At 39.0% G+C, this 22,629-nt stretch overlaps 1 protein-coding gene across 1 annotated transcript in view; it reads right to left on the reverse strand.

The window, feature by feature from the left end:
- Positions 1-6,341: 6,341 nt before the first annotated feature.
- Positions 6,342-22,629, reverse strand: part of LOC121322122 (ras-associated and pleckstrin homology domains-containing protein 1-like) — a 105,035-nt gene continuing 88,747 nt past the window's right edge. The window contains 5 exon segments of the mRNA XM_041261661.1: positions 6,342-7,751; positions 7,754-8,965; positions 12,604-12,737; positions 14,022-14,142; positions 14,407-14,505. Coding sequence (XP_041117595.1) covers positions 6,858-7,751; positions 7,754-8,965; positions 12,604-12,737; positions 14,022-14,142; positions 14,407-14,505 — 2,460 coding nt within the window. The 3' untranslated portion in view covers positions 6,342-6,857.

The raw sequence follows: 22,629 nt of genomic DNA on the forward strand, positions 1-22,629 counted from the left end.
AAAAATAAATAAAAAATCAGGAATCACAGTGTTGTGTTATAACGATAATCAAAACAAACAGTAGGTGGCGACAATAAGCTTCAGCGGAAGCTTGGCGGCCATTAACCAAAAAAGAAAAGACGAACACCTTGCTTTGCCCATATATATATAGCAAAATAACTGTTTCGTCATAATTCCAGTGGGTATTTTCCTGATATTTTAAAGAAATTACTTAACTTTGGGGGTTTTAAATATATGTGTATAGCTATGGAGTTGGTTTAACCGTAAGGTTTGATTTTTAAACTGCTACAGCTCATGTCAGTTTCTTTATAGCACTTCAGAAACGACCCCTTGAAACCGGGCGGTTTCGTCCTGCCCACGCCCCTGATCATGAGTTGAAAAAATGATCAGAGCTTTCCATGTAATTACATATTTAAAATCAAAGGTTGCACATACAGTAAAGCTGGACAATGTGAACTCTACCTTTAAATAAGATAATATTCTTAGAAAAAAAGGGACGCGAGTCAGATTTATCCAAGTCTTTACAACACAATGCTTTGAAAGAAAAATCTAACATTTATGTTACATAACTAATAACAAACACAGCCTCAACTTAAATAACCTTACAAGTTGTCTGTTACCTGTGGCTGTTTCGCATGAATTGAACCAAGTCTAGTGGGCAAGGGTTTCAAATAATGTTGTGTGTTTACTTTTGTGTTGTCAACATTTTGAAGAATAGATGGCCCTGTTTTTCCCAGTTTGCAATAACAAAAAGGTTTGACTTATTTTTAGTAAAGCTATGATGCTACAAAATTGCACTTTCTGTAATTGCATGTAACTTAGACTGGGGTATTTAGCTTGTGAAGGGGCATTTTCATCACAGCTTATCAGAGGAAAATGAATAATCCAGGCCTTTGTGCAGTGTGTGTGTGTCAGTCAGTCTCTGTCTGGCTCTCATTGCAGCTCACTGCAGACTGGTCAAGCCGTGTGCAGTTTAGAGACGATCAGATTGACAACATTTCTGTGAGGTGCAGCAGTGACTCCAGTTCAAGTTCTGAATCGATGAGGGGCAGCAGTGAGGAGGTACGCAGTTGGTGACATTTCTGTTTTTCAAACCCTAAATAATATTTACAAACATGATGCCAGTGCGTACATTCATATCACTCTAAAGCCAGTCTGCAGCATTTGTTCAGTACATGTGTGGCGTTCAAACACCAGCCTGACGTGTTCTCAGGGAGACCTTGCCCGAGATATGTAACTGATCACTTTAATAAATGTAATAATAACTGTTCTGTGGTACAGTAATTAAAAAGCATGTTATAAATATACTATCTATTTAGGGTTTTTGATTTTAGGTTTTAACCCATAATCCAGCTGCAATTTCAAGCAACCACTGGCACAGAGTTTGAATGGGAAACAATATTTACAGGCCTCTTAACACCCAGCTTGCATTAAAAACCCAGACAAGGTTTACTGCAAATAAATTAAATTTTCAGGGTGCTGACTATATAAGTTTTATAAGAATTTTTTAACGGACCTAGTCCCCTGAGCCAGAACAACCAACTGGAAACCAGCAAACCAACCAGCTCTGTCCATTGCTGGTCATGGCTGAAATTTCCCTCAACCCCCTAAAAATATGTCCAACAGTCACAGACCTATTTTGAGTTCTCATAGCCTCGTTCAGGGTGAAGGTTACCGTATTTTTTTGCTATTGTTGGATTTGAAAAAATTGTGGGAATTAAAGTGGTATAGTTTAGATTACAGCTGTTAGTGTACACCTGGTTGCCCAAAATATCTCAATTAAAACTAACGTTTCCCTTTTCTTATTCTCGCTGATGTCCCGGCACCTGACTGGCAGACACCAGTATAGTAACAGAGGTAATACCAGTATCATTGTTCGCATTGGGAACTACATTAAAACAAGTTAGGAGAGATAGTACCTTTATATTGGTTACCCTATGTGTGGTACTGGGAGAGATTAATAAAATGAAGGGCATGAATGACAAACTCTAACTCCATTTCAATGTTGTGATATCGAAATACTTGATACTCGTGGCCTTTTAAACAGGTCACTATATTTGAACTAACTCTTAAGGGAAAAGTAATAATAATAAATAAATACATTTGTTTGTTAAAAAAAAAGCCAGTTTGAAAAGTGCGCTTTTAAACTATAATGCAGCGCACCCGGTAGAAGCGCAGCTGCGCGGTACGCAGGTTCGCGTCCTGGCTGTGTGAAGTAGGCCGGCACTGGGGACGTGAAAGGGAACGTCGCATTGGCTCTGGCAGGGACTGTTTCTCCTCATCATGCCATAGCTGACCCTACCGGCCAGGCACCCAGTTAACCATTCTATATATTACAAATGATAATTGTATTATGAGTATTGTGATTGTGATACATTTTGCAATACTGCAATAACTTTATACATTGGACACTCCCAACCAATATTTATTCTTGGGCCGGATTCTGACAGTCATTTATTTTCATCTATTTATTTTCTTACTTAACCTATGACTATGAATGAAACCCCCATCAGTTATAACTTGTATCGTTACTCAAGTATTCATGTTTGCTTTTCTTTTTTTTTTTTTTTACTGCAAATAGTAATCCAAGAGCTGAGAAGAGCCGTTCTGTTGGGAACATTCATTGCTGGTCAATGCCAACCACACTCAAAACATTTTCATTAGTTTTCCCATTTTGTTGCTGGCATTCAAATGAAATACAATTAACACTGCAATTACATTTTTTATGGACCATATAGGTTTGTAATTTTTGTTTTACCAACTTACCCAATGGCAATTCTAACCCAAATGTTTGTTACAACGATAATGACCTAGAAGCCTTTATTCAGGTATTTTTCTGTTAATGATTTAATTGATAACCTCTAAAACCTGATGTGAACTGGCCCTACAGGAGCAGTTTATGTTTATTTTGTAAGAAGGAACACTTCACTTACCTCTCAACATGAATTTATTGAGTACCAATTTGATATTTTTTTCTAAATCAGAAAGCTGATTTGCAATCATTTTATTTGTTGCCTTCCAATTTTCCTTCATTTTTTCAACATCGTCTAGGTTATTATAATAATAATAATTATTATTATTAATTGGAAGACATGGCGATATTCAATAAATTAGCTCACAAAACAGAATCAACTCAATGTATTAACCTGCTGCCATATATTGTCACCCATAGTGTATATTACAATTATATTATGATGATTATGCTATGTTAAAGTTGTTTGTCAGTTTGCTGCTAATTTGCATAACAAGTTGTGATTACAAGTAAAACTTCCTGTGGATTAACATATAACTAATATTATGCCACACAGGATTAGTTCATTATGCTGATTAACAGTACAGGCCACATTAGCATACTGCTGTTAAATTAATAGTGAGCACAAAACGGCATTCAATTACAACGAAAGGCAGACTAGGCTTATTGTAGAATAGTACATTATCTCAAAAGGCATCATAGTTTATTTTGTATATGACCTTAGTTGAGCCATTACAGACCAAGCCACCTACTTTGCACACATGTATTTCTTTTACAAGGACGTCAGCAAACTGAATTCAATCAGACAAATGGGCTGCTTAGCAACCAGAGCTAGAACAAATACATCACAGTGGCACCAAATGTTCAGACTCTACACCAAGTTTCAGTAGCCATAAATGTAGAATGTATAGTATATAAATGTACACTTAAAAACTAGTTTCCTAATAAGTCAGCAAACGCTGTTAATTTTGAAGCAATAGTAAATATATACCAACCTATTTTTTTACACTAATAAAAGTATACAACTAAAACCAGATCTCATTTGTAAAACACACAAACAAAAGTAACCCCATTTTAATGATATGATTAACTTGGCACTGATAATCCTGAAGTAGGGATCTTATATTTGCTGAAGAATATTAGCTATTATATATATATTTTTTAAATATGTTACTATATATTAACTAATCACAACAAAAATGAATATTTCGTAACATTATGCATATTAAAGAAGATACTGTTTAAAGATAGTGCCTATGTTAATAAATGGACACAAAGTAAGAACAATGTAGCCTTTATAGGATTCTGCCAGAGGTTATTTTTTGGTGCCACTTTCACTATTCCTTATTTTGAGAATACATGGATTTCCTATTGCCAAGTGAACAGTAGACCATTGATAACAATGCTACTTGGTGGTGGCGAATAGGTTTACAATAAATAACAATCGTGTAATATTTGTAAAAGTGAACAGTAAATGGTACAGGAATAGTAAAATAATCATTATGAGCACTAGGAGTAATTTTCATTGCACTATTGAATCTGTATGAATGTTTATGCTTTATGTACTTCAATTATTCAAATGTAGCTGTACAACTCCTCCACTTCATTTTAACATTGGATTCCCATTTCTTTATTTATTATTGAAAAAGCGGGATACACTGTATCGTCATGAAAAGCACAGTCTGAGCGACAGACAACCCAGAATCTAGGTCGTGCTGTCTCTCACTTGGGTTGCTGTGAACATCGGTATCCATATGCGAAGCTGCAGAAGAAAATGAAATGATATCTAGAAAAAACTGATCACAAAACTCTGGCCAGGAAACAAAAACAAAGAAAAACAGTCACACACTGTGTTCTTTAAAAATAACCATTCCACAGAGCCATGTGTATGATTTTTACATTTATATGCGATCTTTAGTTTAACTGCAAGATACATGATTCCCCATTAATAATATCTTGGCAATATTCCTGACTTTAAAAACACATTTGGCCATTTCAGACTTACCAGTTTATGTATGTCATATTACGTCAATGCACCTCAAAACGTGACAAGCTTCTAAATACAAAAGAAACATGCCCTTCACCCCTGGTGTACTTTCTCTTTCAGTCAATACAAGTACTTTGGCATCACAGGCATAGTATACACAGAAAGTGTATAGCTGTGGGTTATGCAGCCTTTAACAACCCACAAACCATTGCTGCAATGTCTGCATTTACAAAACACAACAAAAATAAAACAGAACTTTTGATTGTAATTAATCTGATTTAGCATATTGCCTCCTTCAGAACCATGCCTGTTTAGCAGCATATTGGCTTACTTATAACTCAAGCCTACAGGGTTAGGCTTGTAACTATTGCCTGATAGCACTGTCATGACCCCTGCCTCTCTCTTGTATTCTAGAACACTGAGGTACTTCTGCAGATAGCTTCAGCTGATATGATAAACTGATAACAGAATGACAGTTTGCAGTAAGCACTCTCTATGGAAAGCAAGCTCCTTGTGAAAAAGCAGGGGGTGCCTGAGCTTATCTAAACTATGCACAAGGATGTGCTGGAACAGGCACTGAATTGGAAAGGTATTGTAATATTTGTTATGTCCCTTAGGGAAGATATACTATTTCAATTGGCCTGCATTAGACAGCCACAATTCTGCTATAAGTCTTACATTTCACGGGGGGTTGGCAGAAACAAAACAATACTGTACACCTCATTTAAGAATAGGCAATTAACAACTGTATTTCCTAAAAGGCAAGTCATACTCAAGGTTTATCTGAATGGATACTGTATGTCCTTTGTTAAGTGTGAAACAATGATCTCAGGTATATTTGATGGTTTGGTCCCTCAAACTGTAGAGAGTCACAAATTTGATTTGGGGAGCAAATCTGCAGAACTGTTGGAGAGGCATTTGTAGCACCCTTTAAGAAGACAAGGCGTTTTTGTGTAGTAAATCACCCTGAGCCTGGTTATTGCCGAAGAGGAATTGGGATGAGATGTAAGTCAGTGTAGTATGCTCAGTAATATTGGCAGTACAGGTGCTATAGGACATGCTCACCCTTGTACCTTTCCTAACCAATAACTGTAAACTTACTACCCAGTATACTTGGAAAACCACTTAAACAGCAAGGATTGGGAAGATTCTAATCAGTATACTTGGAATCCCCTAAAAGCGATCTTGGAAAGTAGCCGCTGTTAAAGACAATAATTGGTTTATATATAAACCAATTATTAGAATTATTATATAATATATATATATATATATATATATATATATATATATATATATATATATATATATATATTACACACACACAGTCACATTCTGAATCCGTGATGCACACTGCTCTAACTCGTCACGGATTCCCCGCTTGCAGAGGTGGAGTTTACTTCTTGTTGTATCCAGAAAACACTTGGGACTCACTTGGGTTCATTCCAGTTGTGAAGTGGTCACATTATTAAAAGGTTTTCAACCATTTGGTGCAATATTCCGAAGTCTCTTTCTGGTTTTGCATTAGAGTAAACGTCTTACACATATGTGCACTTACTAGCAAAAAATAGAAATTAAAACAGAATATACAAGTGCCACTAAATACAAATTTCAACCATTTTAAAAGCAAGCATACCACTTTCTTAATGCACAGTAAGCAGATGAACAAAAAAATACACTTGAATCCAGAATGCTTTCCAATTAAATAAATGAATACCATGACAAAGTTCACTTTAATAGATCTGTTTTGCGGTTAATAAGGGCAGCAACAGTTTATATTTGTTAAACCTTAAAATGTCATTAGAATCTAATTAAATAAAAACTATAACTATATTCCACCCTCTCCCCCACCTCTTACACCACCACCCCTCCCAAAACGCTGTCATGTGTTTATATAACATGTTCATTTATAATGAGTCCCATGCAGTACCAATATATTGCAACAAAAGTCATTTTCATTGTTATGTTATGTTATAGAATTGCCTATGTTACCAGAAAAAAGACACCATTGAAAAGCCGTAAAGGTTGTTTGGTCTGTCTTGAAATATAAGGATATAACAGGGCATCCTGGTCTGTAATGATTAATACTCTTTATATCAGTTCAGTCTGTTGGTATTGCCATTACCACTCTCCAGTGAGTTTGGTGCTTTGGTCCCGTTTTGGTGGGGCAGGAGGGGGCCCACGCCGCAGTGTTGCATAGCCTGAGATGTTGCTGGACATGTAGGAACCCTGCTTCTGTTGGTCAAGTAGAAGCTCAGGAGGGGGCGGCGGAAGGGCCATATCGTCCATGGTGGTTGTCGGCTCTAATTTGGACATCCGCGCCAAGGAAAGGGAACTGTGCCTGGTGATGGACTTCCTTTGCAGAGTCCTGTTCAGATCCGCCAGGAAATTGGGCTGCACAGACAAGTTTCCCTTGGGTGAGGTGGGAGGCTGTGGGGCCTCCTGCTGCTGCTGATGCGGTGGAGGTGTTGTAGGCGGCTCAGGGCCTTCCCCTAGAGACAGACGGGTACCGTCATTACGCCGGGGCAGTGTGGGTGGGGGAGTCTTCTTCAGGGAGGATTTATTCCACGCCTGGGGCTGGGGGTTGACAACAGCCACTTTGGGAGCACCAGGGGGCTCGGCTGGGGGAGGGAGGAGCAGCTCGTACTCCGGTGGGGGTGGTGGGAAGTCACAGTCTGAAGGAGGAGAGGGAAAGTCGGATGTGGGCTCCCTGGTCCCGCCGTTGCCCTGTGGGAAGACCATGGGCAGGTTGGATAGATTGAGCTTCCCTGGCTTCGGAGGGGCTGGGGGTCCAGTAGTGTCTTTAGAAGGTGATCCTGAGGAGGATGGGGATGACGATTCCGCAGCCTGTCCGAATTTATTCTTCAGGCTTTCCACTTTCTTCAACTCGTGGTACTCAGTTGAACTCGTGGATTTGATGCTGGAGTTCCGCTGGGGTGTTGGAGGCGGCCTCTTTCCGCCAGGGCTGGATGTCTTGGAGGCCTTCTTCACTGGAGAGCCACTCTTTGCTGGCGGGGCAGGTGGAGCGGCTGGTGTGGGGAGGGGGAGGGGGAGGGAGGGGGAGGGGGAGGGAAGGCCAGGCTGCTCTCTGGTGGTGGTGGGGGGAATTCAGGGGACTGAGGCTGGCCCCCAGGCTGCCATTTGGGTTTGATTTTGACAGCAGGTGGTGACTGAGGGGGCAATGCTTTGGGCTCTGGCTGTGCAGGAGCAGGAGGTGGGGGTGCAGGGAACTGGCTGGCCATTTGCTTGACTAGGGATGGGGTTGGGGTTGGTGAAATAGGTGCAGACATTGGAGGAGCTTTGTAAGAGAAGCTGTGCTGCTTGGGGAGGGTGGGCGGAGGTTGGTTTTGGGCAGGTGTGAGAGAGGAGTAGCCAGCTGAGAAGCTCTTCTGCTTCTTCATTGGTGGAGGAGGTGGCTGTGCTGGTGCAGGAGGGGGAGGGGGCATCGTTGCCACTGGAGATATAGGCATTGGCACAGCACCGGGCGCAGGGGGTTTGGCTGCAGTTAGTGGTGGGAATCCTCCAAATGGTTTGGCCGGAACCTGTGAAGCTGGTGCTGGAGCTGGAAGTGGTGGTGGAGGAGGAGGTTCTACCTCGGCCATGTGACCTACATTATTCTGGGGAAGGTCTGAAAATTTCTGAGCCAGTGCTGCTTGGAACCCGCTGTTGCTAAGCGACTGGAACTTTGGCTGAGGAGACTGTGGCGGGGCCTGTGGGGCATGCGGAATCCCATTATTCTGGAGGTGGGTCTGGAATTTCTGCGGGTGCGATGGAGGTGGTGGCATGAAAAGTGGCACAGCCGGGCTCAGTGGTCCTGGTTTTAGCACCGCCATGGCTGAACCAGGGACTGGTGGGGGTGGCGGAGGTGGTGGTGGAGGGGGAGGGGGTACATTAGCTCCAGCTGGGATGGTTATCTGGGGCTTCACAGACTGTGACACAGGGGCCTGCTGGCCCAAGGAGGGCAGTTTAAACTGATTGCCTCCTTGCTGCCGCGTGCCTGACACGCAACGTCTCTGCAGTCGGGTGATGGTACTGTACTTTGCAAACATGGTAGGGGCTGCCTGCTGGGGCGGGTTGGGTGGAGGGGAGGTGGAGTGGTGGGGTGTGGTGGTGGTGGTGGCTGGGGGGAGGGGAGGGCTGGGGGAAACATGAGAAATGCTTAACCTGGTCTGGGGGGGAGGCTGAGGCAGCTGAAGGGGGTAGGGTCTGCTGACGGACTCCAACCTGGTCTGAAAATGAGAAAAAAAAAATACTGTTCATTTCCTGTCAGTTATTGCTTACATACAGAGTACATATGCAAGAGTAATGTTGGTTTCTTATAACCCCATGTCACTGCTGTACAGTAATTTAACTGCTGGTAAAGTTCAGTACCAGTTGCTGACAGCTATTCACTCTGAACAAATCTATGACATTTGTAGCACCAACTTTGACATGTAGATAAGTGATAACTATAAACAAAAACCAAAAAAAAAAACAAAAAAACAATGAATCTAAATCAACACACTTTCAATTCAATAACACTGCCTGCTCAATGAGCATTCCTGGCTTCTCCTCTCCAATATGCTTTAAGCAGTCATTGATAATGTGGTTTCTGACAATCTCTAAATAAAACCAAACACCATTTCTTGCAGCTGTGCAAAAAGTTTTAGGACTTCACGACGATCAGCTGCATCCATGGGATACAAGTCTACGTAATTGCTGATAAAGTTGACTATGGACAGGCAACGACAGCAAACTGGCCTAGTAGTAAATTTCAATTAAAACAGTGGAGCTCCTTTTAAGATAACAATGCTTAGATTCTCTGCGCTGCCTCGGTTTGAGTACTAAAAGCATACCTGTACAAAATTAAATCTTACCTGTACAAAAGTAAAATCGTACCTGTATAAAACACAGCAAGTACTCTTGGCTTGGCTTGTTGTGGCGATATTTATAAAATGCCTGCTCTGCTAACCAAACCACAAACCCAGCACAATTCAACACTTGTGCCTTTAGATAGTCGTACCAATGTCATTAATTAAACCTTAGCATTCAAAACCCAGCAGCTAGACTAAAAGGGCTATTCACATACTACCTTTCATGCTTGAACGTAATCTCTGTGAAAAACAAAAACGAAACAGGTTCGACTTTTGGACGAAAAACGCTGCAATCGCCACCCTGTCCTGCTAAATTTGGATATAATCTGAAGGCAATGTGGATCAGATGCAAGCTGCCGCATGGTTATTGTACCGAAGAAGAAAAAGAAAGGTCTACACAAACGTGTATATATGTGTCTGACAACCCGTCTTCAGGACACGTGTATGTATGATTAGCCCTTAAAGATAATGACTTGCTGGCATCCCCCTCCATTTGTCTCTCTCCCTGCAAACTGCCAGCAGACAGAGATCCCAGACTAATGTACCCTCAATACAAACTAATTAATAGCATTCCTCTTCACAAGTATTCTAGCTAACCTGGGATGTATAATACCCCCTTTATTGCAAGTGGAGGAACTGAAAAATATTATCCTCAAATTACATCGCAGCATAATCCTGCTTGGTATAGTCCCCTAAAGCCAAAAGTCTACTAAATATTATAGGGACATACTGATAAAACATCATGCTGACAAATCCATATACTGTAGCTCTATACATTTAGGCATTAACAACCCATACATTATCATACATAATTTCTGTAACAATTGTATGGGAATTGTTTTTTTTGCGATTATCCACAAAACAGCATTTCCCTTCAAGCGTTCTCAGTGTTTCTGAAACAAACCTGCATAACCACACCAACCAAGACTGGTCAACTTCAGTAATCTGCTTTCATTGGCGTTATTATTATTAGCAGCATCATAGCATTATCATTATTATTGGGCTAGCTCACATTAAACAAACAACAACAACATAATTAGCAGTTACTATTAATGTATTTGTTGGGTATTAATACAGGTTTCACAAAATCTACAGTGAAATCCATTACAACCACTTGAGACTTTCAGATAAGGACAGTCTACTGTGCAGTGTTTGGTGCCATCTAATGGCCTTTTATTTGTCACAACAGAATATTGGGCTTTCTTGTGCTGCAGTGTAAATTGTATCAAGACACAATTCAGTATGGTTTTCAAAAGCTTAGGAGATCATACACGGCTGTGTAGTAGCTCTCTCTTCTTCCATGATATTTTAAATGTGCATCTTTAATTGCTTGGATGCCAGTTTCCATTTTCTACTGGATAAAAAATTGGGTTAGAAAACTAAATGCCTTTTGTTTAATTCTGTATCAATCATATCAGTGGTTCTCAACTACTCCCAAATCATCATGGTTTAGTTTCATCCATGTCCTGAATATTCAATATAAAAGCATTTACAAAAATCATAGTTATGTTCCACAATATACATCGCTCATGGAAATCTTTGGAATTTTTTTTTGGTGCAAAGCCTCTTCAGGTGCCCCCAAAGACTGAGGTTAAGAAACAGTGATTAAAAGATGATACAGCTGGCTAAAGAGTAAACCAATAGTTGCGATTCAGTGTTAGTGTGTTCCTGTTTATATCTAGAACAAGGTTAAATCCTCAAAGAAATAAACAGGGCAAATGTTTTCAACGCACTCACAATCCACACACACACACACACACACACACACACACACACACACAGTGAACTGAAAATCGAAAGGAAAAAAAAAGCTTTCCTTTTTTTTTTTTCAGTGACAAAGTAAATACATTTGATTAATTTTGTGCTTTAAAAAAAATAATTAAAAAAGTGCTAGGTGGATCAACTAGCTGTTAATAAAATCAAATCAGGTGTTTATCCCAATAGACATTCACAATTAGGATTAAAAGCCACTGTAAGAATTAAAAGCGGTTAGTTTTTAAATTCCTTTTTATATTTATTTATTTATTTATATATTAAAAGGTGTGTGGTTATATCAAATAATCTGTGTTACATCTACAGTCCAACAAACCCCCTACCCTTAATTCACCCCAGAACACAGGAGCACAGGCTTGCGAGGCTTGACCTTCGACCCCTGGATAGGCGAGGTGACAGGAGAAAAATGGACAGTAAGACACACAGGTGACATGGAGAAAATGAAAAACGGCTTAAAATCAAAAGTCTTATACCATCTTCCCAAGGAAACCAAAAGGTTAAAATCCTGAGCCCGTAATTATCCAATGTGCATGTATTAAGTACTTGATTATTTTTTTGCACGCACAAATTGATCCTAAATTTCCAATTCTCACGTTGAGCCTTCACACGTACAATTGGTGTAGGTGGAATTTGCAATTGAACTGCCCACAAATTTCCCACATACGGTGCTTTTGATCCTACATAAGCTGTCTGTGGAGTGTGTTTTGAAAGATGTTTCAGAAGAACACAAAGTGAATCGTAAAAAAAATGCGGAGATGGAAGTAAACATGTCGGAAGTTCATGCATGGAAAAACCTATAGAAAACCTATAGAAAATACAACGCCTTTCATAAATATGGGCCCTGGTCTTCTCAAACTTATCTTTAAGTGATAGCATTCTGGTTTATATTAACACACAAAGTGGGCCTTCATTGAGACTTGCACATTAAGGCATGTGCATTTATATCAAACAAATAATTTTAATCCTTAAAAGGCAATACCAGAATCCCAAACCACACTGAAGATACACTGTGGCCTCCTTACATAAAATTTAAAAAAGTCTATCAATGTTATCGAAACTGCTTTCTCCATTCAAAGGCAGTGCAAAACGGTGCACCTTTGTGTCTCTGACAATTTTACTCGACTAAAGGCTGAGAAGAGAGGTGGGCCTTAACTTATAGGCCTGTGCCACTAATAAGTAATCCCAGAGAATCCAGTGGTAGTACAGTCAATAGATGTTTGTGGCCCTTTGAACAGGCCTACCTTGCTAGTCTCCTCCATCTGTGTCCCCCGCTTCCAGGCCTCGGAGAAGATGGAGCTGACGATGCTCTGGGAACGAACATGTCCTGAGGACGGGCTATCGGACACACCGCTGTCAGAGTGGTTTGAGTGAGACTCTACCAAGGGAGAGAAAATAGTGAGCGCATTGCAGCTTTTACTATGAGCTTGATTAGCCACAGTGTGCAGGTAACACGCTCAGGTGTGAGGTTTTTTTTTTGTTGTCGTTATTGTTTGTTATTTATTATTGTTATTAAGAATAATTTTTTTTATAAAAAAATTTGTCCACACTTCCATTGTGCAGTCCACATACAATTGTACATACGATAGCATCAGTATCCGCATGCAACCGTAGTATACAAAAAATATTTTATATATTTATATTTTATATATATATATATATATATATATATATATATATATATATATATATATATATATATATATACCACACACACACACACACACACACACACACACACACACACAGGTTTAGTGGGAGATTTTTTTTTTTTTTGTGGAGGTGCTCAATTTGCTCGTCAGGAGTGGTGACCTATGCAGTTCAAACATCTTAACTAGCAGAATCACTTAGAGAGCTTGCATGTTCCGAAGCCAGTGTGACACAATCAATAAGCTGCGGCAATGGTAGTGCTAGCGGAGAGGAAAGTGAAACTTTACAGTATAATCGTAAATCTCGAAAAACTACTCACTTCTAAATCTTTTGTAGTCATTTTTGTATTACTTTAGTAAAAATACATGTTAATTTGGATTCATATGTTGTTTTTTTCTGACTTTATGTGAACGAAAAGCCCGTTTTCTCATTGGAAATAGTGATATTTTGAAATTTACCTGTCCTGGTCACAAAAGCAAAGTTTGTGGGGAATAATAGCCATTTTCTATACTTTTGAGGCATAAGCAATTAGGAAATAACACTTACTACCCAGGAACAAAAATTGTGTTACATAGTGTATTAATAAAAAAAAAAAAAAAAAAAAAAAAAAAAAAAACATGTGCCTGTCAATCCTGTAATTGGATGCATATTGTACAGACACAAAAAAAAATGGACAATAACAAACAACAAAATCGGCAAATCTATCCATGAAAAGGACTGCCTATTTTCCCATTAGGGACAATCTAGGGGTACTATTACTGTCTGGGGTCTAACCTGCAGATCTGTAAAAGTCACAGAAAGGAAAATACTTTTTTCTCCTCCAATGAGATGAGTCATCATATAAATGAATAGACTATTCACAGACATCGGTAACAGTGTAATCGAGGTAAGCAAGTCTTGAGCTAATTCAGATCCACAGTCTAACTCTCTCATTTCTATGATGGACTTGAATTTCAATTATTTCTGGATCATTGGTGGCTGGGGCGAGGGTAAGTAGACTTCTCTTTCTTACCTGGTAAGCTGGATGAGCTGGATCCTGATTTAATACTCGAGCTGGACAAGGATGACCAATCGTATGCTGCCTCAGTCCTTTTCATTGCCTCCTGGTAGTTCACATAGAGCTGCTTTCCATACTACAGACACAATACCCGTTAATGGAAAGAGCAAGAATCGATTCCAACTGTGAGAAATATAGGCTATAAACCATTATAAATGCTTCACCTAAAATAAGTAACACAAAACAACAAATACACACGTATAATGTCAGATTGCAAGAGATTAAAATACATTAAAAAACACATATTTATTTATTTTATACATTTACAAGAAATACTAAGAGCAGCTGATGTGTTAAAAGGTATAGTCGGCAAGGAAGCCAGACATCCAGCTGCAGTTACCTTGGCAATACGAATCCCGTTCACCCATTGGTGGAGGGTTCTGACATCATCGCAGCAGAGGTATTTTATGTACTGAGACTTCTTCTGAATCTGGGGGTACTGTACAAAACAGAACAGGTCTGTTATTGGACATGTCAAAACATTGTTCATTAGTTCATTTTATAGTCTTCCTGTCATGCTCCATTTCCCATAGAAACGAGAGCCAGCAAGTCCTACAGGGAAAAGCACATATTCCTTGAGATGCAACACAAGCACCACTGTCTGTGATCAAAGGAGACAGTGTGTCTCCAAGGTGCTCTTCCTCAAGATTACAAAAGAAAATATTGTGCCAAACTCTGTCGCCATTTTATTGTCATCCCTGCAGCAACAGTCTTTGCCATCTGGGCATCTTAATTGAGGAAATGGGAAAACCTTTAATCTATTTCAGACTACTGTAGCTCTACTTCTTTAAGCAAGCAGATGCCAAATTAAAAACACTTTAGGAGAGAGTTGCAAGCAACCAACGAACCTGTCGAGGCACTGAATCACCAAGTGAAAGACGACCCTCAATCCTGCAACATATGGGATTGAAAAAAGAACAAACCGTGCAGATTTATACTTATGCAATAAGACTTAACTCAAAATACACGGAATCTGGAGCAACATGAACTACACAACTTCTGAAATTCAAAGAGGTGAATCATATATAAAATAGGCACACAGAACATAAATATTGTATGTATGCCATTGTGATTAGCTGCATGTAATGCATGTTCAACACAAGTCTGCCTAACAATACAAAACATTGTCCCAGGCAGTACAGTGCACCACCCTAACCAACTACTGAACTCCACTAAAAGGCACTGTAAAAGGTTTCTGCAGCAGTAGCATAATATTAGGGTCAGACATCAGAACACTTAAACAATTTCTGAAATTTAATTTAGTTGTCATTGCAACAGCCTGCAACCATTCCTAAGGATGTGGACAATACAGAATGAGGGGTGACCTAAACTGTGAACGGAGGTCAGTATGTTATAGAGCAAGCGTCAGTGGACTTCAGGACCTACAGGTTTTATCATCTGAGCAGCTTTTTAAATGAGGCTGGCAAGACTTTTTGAAATGCATGGCTAAGAATAGATTTAAAAGCTTGTTTCAGTAAAACGAAAGCACATTGTACTGAATGTATTTTACAGAAATCCGGCCATGAAGGTCTGGAAACCAACCCGCACAACTACACTGAATTGTTCCTATTGGACTACTTGTGTGTTCTTTGGAGAACTCCAGTGATTCACCATCTCGTCAAGGTTTCCAACCAGCACCTATGGATTCATTTGAAATCTGCATTGCTTTTCAGTATGGAGTAGTACAGTAAAGTATGCATATGTATTGTTATTTTAGGTAGGTATGTTCATTATTTGGAACACGTCTGTTAATTGTCTCTGTGGAAAAGACAGGAACCGTTTTTTTATACTGCATATTTTTTTTTGTACTCAATGTAGTGATAAATCAATGTATTGACACTAGATGGAAGTATTGAGCCATGTGTTTGCCATTCAGATGCAGTTTATTATGCTGATTTTCACACCTAGCATATCCTTTTTTTTTTTTTTTTCTCTCTTACTAGAGATGGGCCAGGTTCCAGGTAGGTCAGGAAATCCTTTCTTCCTTTACAAGGGCAAAATATTATCTTATACAGAAACCCAACTGCGCTGTAGAAAATAATAAAAAGCACTTTGTCTGAACTAAACACTGAAGTCACAGGCAAGTTGCCGGTCACCCTAATGCAGTGAGCCAATGTGAATAATATAACCCCTTTAATATATTATATAGGTGCCACTTACAGGTGCCACTGGGCTAGATTGAAGCAGTAGTAACAATACCTATCTGACTGGGTTTGGGTGGAGGCACTGGTACACAGAGGCTGTCGCCGTCCCAGCTTGTAGTCCAAAGCATGCAGCCATTTGGACTACAACACACAAGGTGATGAGGTTCCAGGAAGTATTCCAAACTGAACTAATAAATACAACTTAAGAATCCAAGGGTGCCTGTTATAATACTAGTGCTTATACAAGGTGAGAAAAGGTTAGCATACCTACACCATTTACATGTTTCTACACAGCAACACAGAGGGACTTTTTTGGTTTTGTGGAGGCAACCAAGGGTCAGCTGCAACTGTCCCAAAATCACTCTAAAATAAAAGTTTCCTCCATTGTCACTGAATTGAATATATATATATATTATATATATTATATATATATATATATATATATATATATATATATATATATATATATATATATATATATATATATATATATTATTTTTTTTTCAATTTACATAATGTTCTATGCAGCATTCAAGTTGTAAAAAACATGGAACAGACATCCCCTTACTGCATACCTCAGACTCCAGCCAGCGCCTACAGGAATCTCATCTAGAATCACGGCCTATGCACTGCTATCCAGTTGAATTTTCAGCTTTCCCTTTGCTATAAAAAAAATCCAGTCAGGAATAACAAATCTACCACACACAGCTCTACCATGGTGAATATTTTAAGGCACAATACCTGAATGCCGAAAAGGAGGTCTGTTTTTTTTCCCCCCACCATTATCTTGAGCACAGAACTGTTGCTGTTGCCTCTAGTGGGCTGCTCCAGCTTCGCCCTAGTAATATTTAATATTCTCTAGTTTGAATGCAGCTAGCATACAGAAACATGTATCCCTGACACTGCGCCCTATTTCATTGTAACATGCCAATCAAATATCCCTTTGTTTTTACTCCTCCCTCAAATGTAGTCCATTATTTTCAAAAACACACATTCCACTAAAATCTTGCATAATCTTAAATAAAAATCCTAAAAGGTTTAGTTTTCTTTTAAATGTTAAACATCCTTTTTTTCAAGGATCTTGCATTGCACAGCCTCAGAGAATATATACTAAATATACAGAAGATTATTTAAAGGGTTATCCCACAGGCAAAATGGCAAGGGGCAATGGTCCTAGAACTGTTCAAAGCAACCAGACTGTACCAACCATTCTTTTAGAGTACTGTTGTGGAATCTGGCTGAATATCCTTTATGGTGCCATAAAAAAAATTAAAAAAAGACTAACCCTTTTTGAACTCCAGGGTTAGTTTTACTGTTTGCCCAGTCTAGATAAACTTGTTGCAGGATCTCCTTTACAAGCCGTTAGCGGGCTTGGTTAATATAAACAAGCTGGTGCTAAAGGCTGCTACTTTTCTCTGTTGAGCTCTCCGGTAACAGAGAACAGACTTTGAGCACGAGCCAGCAGCCTCAAGGCTGACCAGCAGACTGGGAAGCTACGGGACTCGAAATGGCATGCTGGAACCACTTATCTTTCCCAGGTCTTGCCAACTTTTATAAAATGACTTGTAATCCTCTACAGATTTGAAGACGTGCTAAACAATAGGCAGTGACAGAGAGGCTGATCGCTGTGATGGAGAAGTTTGTTCCACAGCCCCAACGGGTCTTATCTACATGCTGTGAGGGCAGGGGCTGGCTAATTTACACTACAGCTGGATGAACACCAAGCTGGCACCTTTGGAAAGGTCTGAGGGCTGTTACTACAGTAAGTCAAGTCAACACTCCAGCCTAGTTCTTTAAAAGGGTCATTTTCCAGTATGTTGTGAATGTGATGAAGCCCATTAGTCTTGCTATGACACTGCTATCACTTTCTGTGCATTAGTAGTAGAAACCCCCTCTGTCCCCACAGCCAGGACCAGAATTTGGAGTTCAGGAGGGGTCTGAATACCTGCTACACAGGAAGTGTAGTGTAGTGTCTCATGAAAAAATGACTAATTTCCTCAAAGAGAAACAATGGTTATATGTACTTTATATTCTGATATCAAGAATACTATGCTGGTGCATTTGAAAGTGCATTTGCAACAGTTTCCAAGATTGACAACAAAAAAACCCTTTTCCTCTACTACATTTTTCTGAACTTGATTGTAATGTATTGCTTGGCTTCGAGTTTTCTTCTCTTCGCATGCTGTAAACGACATCTCCTGACCGTGAAAAGGGAGATGATCGTAAAAAGACATTTGACTCACTACATTCAAAACGGACCGACAAGTCGCTCCCCAAAACAAAAGAAGAGAAGCCGTTACGTCATTTCTAAACTTCAGTGCGTGAATGCTTCATGACTCATCTGAGCCACTCAACGTCACTAAGCACAAGCAGATGGTCCATCATACCCAAGAGGCAGGAAGAGACGATTTTGTGAAGATTGAAGAAGGGTTTTGGATTAGTGTTCCACAGGATTTGGCCTTTTTATTGGGCTAAATAAAGAAACTATTGTGCAAATTGAATGCAATCGAACTTTTTCAGCCTGCTGCTTCGTTGTAGTTGTCAGATGAAAGTTAAAGGGCACCATACTACACAGCTGTGCTAGTTACAGATTGCCAGAGAGCTCATTATGGGATCCCCACAGTATATAAAACACTATCTTCACTGTAGTGACGTATGGGGATTGGACAGAAAAATACAATAACAACACATACCATGACACTGTCAATAGGCTGTAGCTTTATATAACACAGTATATAAATCATTTTAATTTGCAGGGGGGGTGGGGGTACAACATGTGACCATTCCCAAACCATTACCACCTTTCTTCAGGGAATAATTTTGACACTGTACTATAAGCAGTTGTATTAGCAAGCTATCAAAGTCTTGACACATTATCGTGGCTGAAACTGACTTGCTGGGAGATGTACGACAGTAGTTTTCTGTAATTTTTTTGTAAAGTGCTTTTTTATTTATGATGTACATAGCACACATCTTGCAACTTCTGCTATACTGTGCAGAAGACCCAGCTCACCGAGGTCCACAAACACAACCCGGGCTGAACAGATAATCGTGCCCTCAAGAACAACACTGGACCAAGTCATGTTGATGAGATCTAAAACTAGATGCGAGTCTAACACAAATCAGTTCCACTCAGTTTGTTCAGTTGCACAAATTCAAGTGCTTCCAAAACTGTCCTTGAAATAAAATAAAAAAATAACCGCAACCATTTTTGTACACCCTGATTACCGAGTTCACACGGTTTAAGGTGATATGGGCATGTTTTTTATTCACCATTTATCCATTGGTGAGCCACTGTATTCATTAAAATTAACTAATGAACACAGACATCTCAAGTTCTGAAAACTGCATGAGATTCTCAGTAGGCTATAAAATAAGCGACATCATTTTATATAAAGCTGCCCTACTAGACAATGATCACTAGAAAACGTAATTGTCAGTAAATTAAACACAAATACTCAAATATCAGCAAGAACAAGGCACTGCAACTTTCCATCACTGCCTTCCTATTAATTTACCAAACCAAAGAAGTAAAAGTAGCCATTATCTATTGTATCGGTCAAGAGAAACTACTATATAACTAAGTCTAAGATGCTACAGGCATTTGTATTTTTTAATTTTTTTTTTTTATTTCAAAACGGTATTGTGAAGATGTTGCTGTCTTCGAGTTGATAAAATTTTATTCCCATTTAAAACATTTTATTCCCATTAAAAAAAAAAAAAAAAACCCTAGATGCTGCTTAACTTTGCAACTGTGTCATACACACCTTAACTTTTCTTCTTTCCTTTGTGTTCATTACTGTTAATATGCAGGATGTTTTCTCATCATTAAGTTTGACAGTCTGCTGGCACTGCCCGTCTTAAAATGCACTCGATTGGCTATTGCTATATAACATTTTGCTTCTCTTAATAGGATGCTGTCCAAACTGATAAAGAGGGTATTCAGTTGCAGTGGTCACATCCTTACCCCCTATCGTTCAGACAGCCCAGAAAATGTTAATATTTTCTCCACAGTAATTTGAAAAAAAAAAACCCAGCATTCTTTTGCTGAGCTTGTGTGATCTGGAGTGAACACTGCTTCCATTTAGGTAGTGCCTGATAGAACTGTCATACCAGTGTGCTGTATTTGTTTTAAAACTTTAAATTCAAGTTATTTTCCTTGTTCATAACTTGTGTGTATTTATTTAAATAGCCATTTAGAAACGGATTACAAAAAAAAAAAGACACTATACAGCGGTATGACAGTAACTGTGGTGTATTTTTTGATGGTTACCATACCGTCAAAATTTGATACTTTGACATCCCTAAACATCGTACAGAAACACCTACCATCTATAGCACACACTAATTCTAAAACATTCGCAGATCGAAATACTGTCACTGTTTAATGTGGCACTTGAATTAGTTTTTTGTTTTGGTTTTCACTAAGACTTCTATCTTTTAACAGTATAAACGGTATTTAGATCGTACAACACTTAGATCAATTGATCAGACGCCCAGAATAGTTTATTATGCAAATGCAACCCCTGATCAATACTCATATAGCAAATAATATGTTTCTTTCCCGAATGGCAAGACTAATAGACAGAGGGGGATGACAGCAGCTGCTTGGTTTCCAGGTAGTTCTGCCTCCAAGACCGAGGTGCTTGTGGTCACACAGTATCAAAACGCCATTCTTGATTTTTAATGTAGATTTTCAAACTGAAGGATTAAGATGGAGTAATCATCAAGGAATGACCATGGAACAATTTGAACAGTTAAATCATTGTCGTGCTGGCTGCCCATGATGGAACTTCTTGACAGTGTTGTGTTACCCACAGTTTTTTTTTTTTTTTTCCCCTCACCCACCCAACCCCCCCCCCCCCCCCCCCCCCCCCCCCAAAACCCTTAAATCTACTCAGATTTCAAACACAAGGTCTATTTTGAAGGCAGAGATCCAGACCTGTGAAACTGATACACAAACAGCACACTTTTTAATATGCTAGAACTGTTCGAAACCCTCAAGAGAACTTCTCTTTCTTTTAAACCTTGTGGATGCTCCTTTTCGTATCGGCAGATGTAAAGAATTAAAACTTCAAAAGAGCCAAAGCGTTGCCTCATTTTTCAGAACACAAATCCAGGAACTGATGCAATCCCAAATCAGCTGAATAAAAAGGGAACTTTTTTTTTTGTTCTGGCACAGGATTGTCCCATCTGCTTTTATTATACATGATTTGAGTTTTTGGCAAGTGGAAGAAAAACGATAATATTTTTTTTTTTTAAAACACTACACATACTGTTACTAGGCTATGTAGGCTTATTACATTGTTTGTTGATGAGATTGTAGCTAACAAAACAATCCATACATCTTAGCTGTTCTGCACTTCTTTCAAAGCTACACATTTGAGAGTAGAAGTGCACTGTACACACACTAATCTGGTACTACACTGCTACCATGCCTTAATCTGAGAAAAATGGTTTCACTTGTACTTCTTAGGGTGTCTCAGCAGAGTCTTCTTGGTCAATGCATGTTACTGATTGACATCATGTCAGTCAATAGGGGAAGCAGATGGTTGGTTAATAACAGGAAAGAAGAAGTTGAAGGGGTGGGGACAGTTGTACCTGGAAACGACCAAAGAAGTGCAACACTATCTAAAAAGCAAGGCATGCAAACAGATTAATTTAACCTTGTGCATTACCAAATATCATTTTTTAAAATTCACACTCAAAACACTCAATGTTATTTTTACATAAATCTAAAAATAATAAAATCAATGACAAACAAGAAGTTTTGACAAGAAGAACGTTTGATGACAGAGATAGATTTCTACTCTAAATGTTTCTCCCTGAAGTTTTTTTTTTTTTTTTTTTTTTTTTTTTTTTTTTTTAGTATTTCTAGGATTTAAAATGAAAATACATACTTACTATAACATGTGTTTCTTTCAGAAATGTAGATCTGAGACCTATTACAGAACGGCAGCGCACAACAGGTACGCTTTAAGGAATTGTTTCGTTCGCTACAACCACAATGTGTTAAGTGTCTTTTGAGATCAGGCAGATATATAGCTAGATATAAAAATCAATAAATGTTGAAAGTACAAAGACACTGGTACTTGATCTGCGTGTTTCAAGCCCTAATTACAAGCTGCTGCATAAGTGTTTATTAACATTGCATTGAGGCAGTTTCAGACCAGCTCAGTGCTTTCACATGTCCAGGTCAACTGCCATTCTCTTCATGACATAACTGCTAAATGATCTGCAAGGGGAGAGAATCGCTTCCCACGAGGGATCACGTGTGTGCAATAAGAACTGAAAAAAATAACATTATATATATGACACACACACACACACACGTATAACAGGAAATTTGGGCTGGTATTAAATTAGGTGGATTTGCTACCTTGGTAGATTTTGACAGTTTTTGAATTGGTGTTTTTCAC

Source organism: Polyodon spathula, chromosome 10, assembly GCF_017654505.1.
Source record: "Polyodon spathula isolate WHYD16114869_AA chromosome 10, ASM1765450v1, whole genome shotgun sequence".
Taxonomy (NCBI): Eukaryota; Metazoa; Chordata; class Actinopteri; order Acipenseriformes; family Polyodontidae; genus Polyodon; species Polyodon spathula.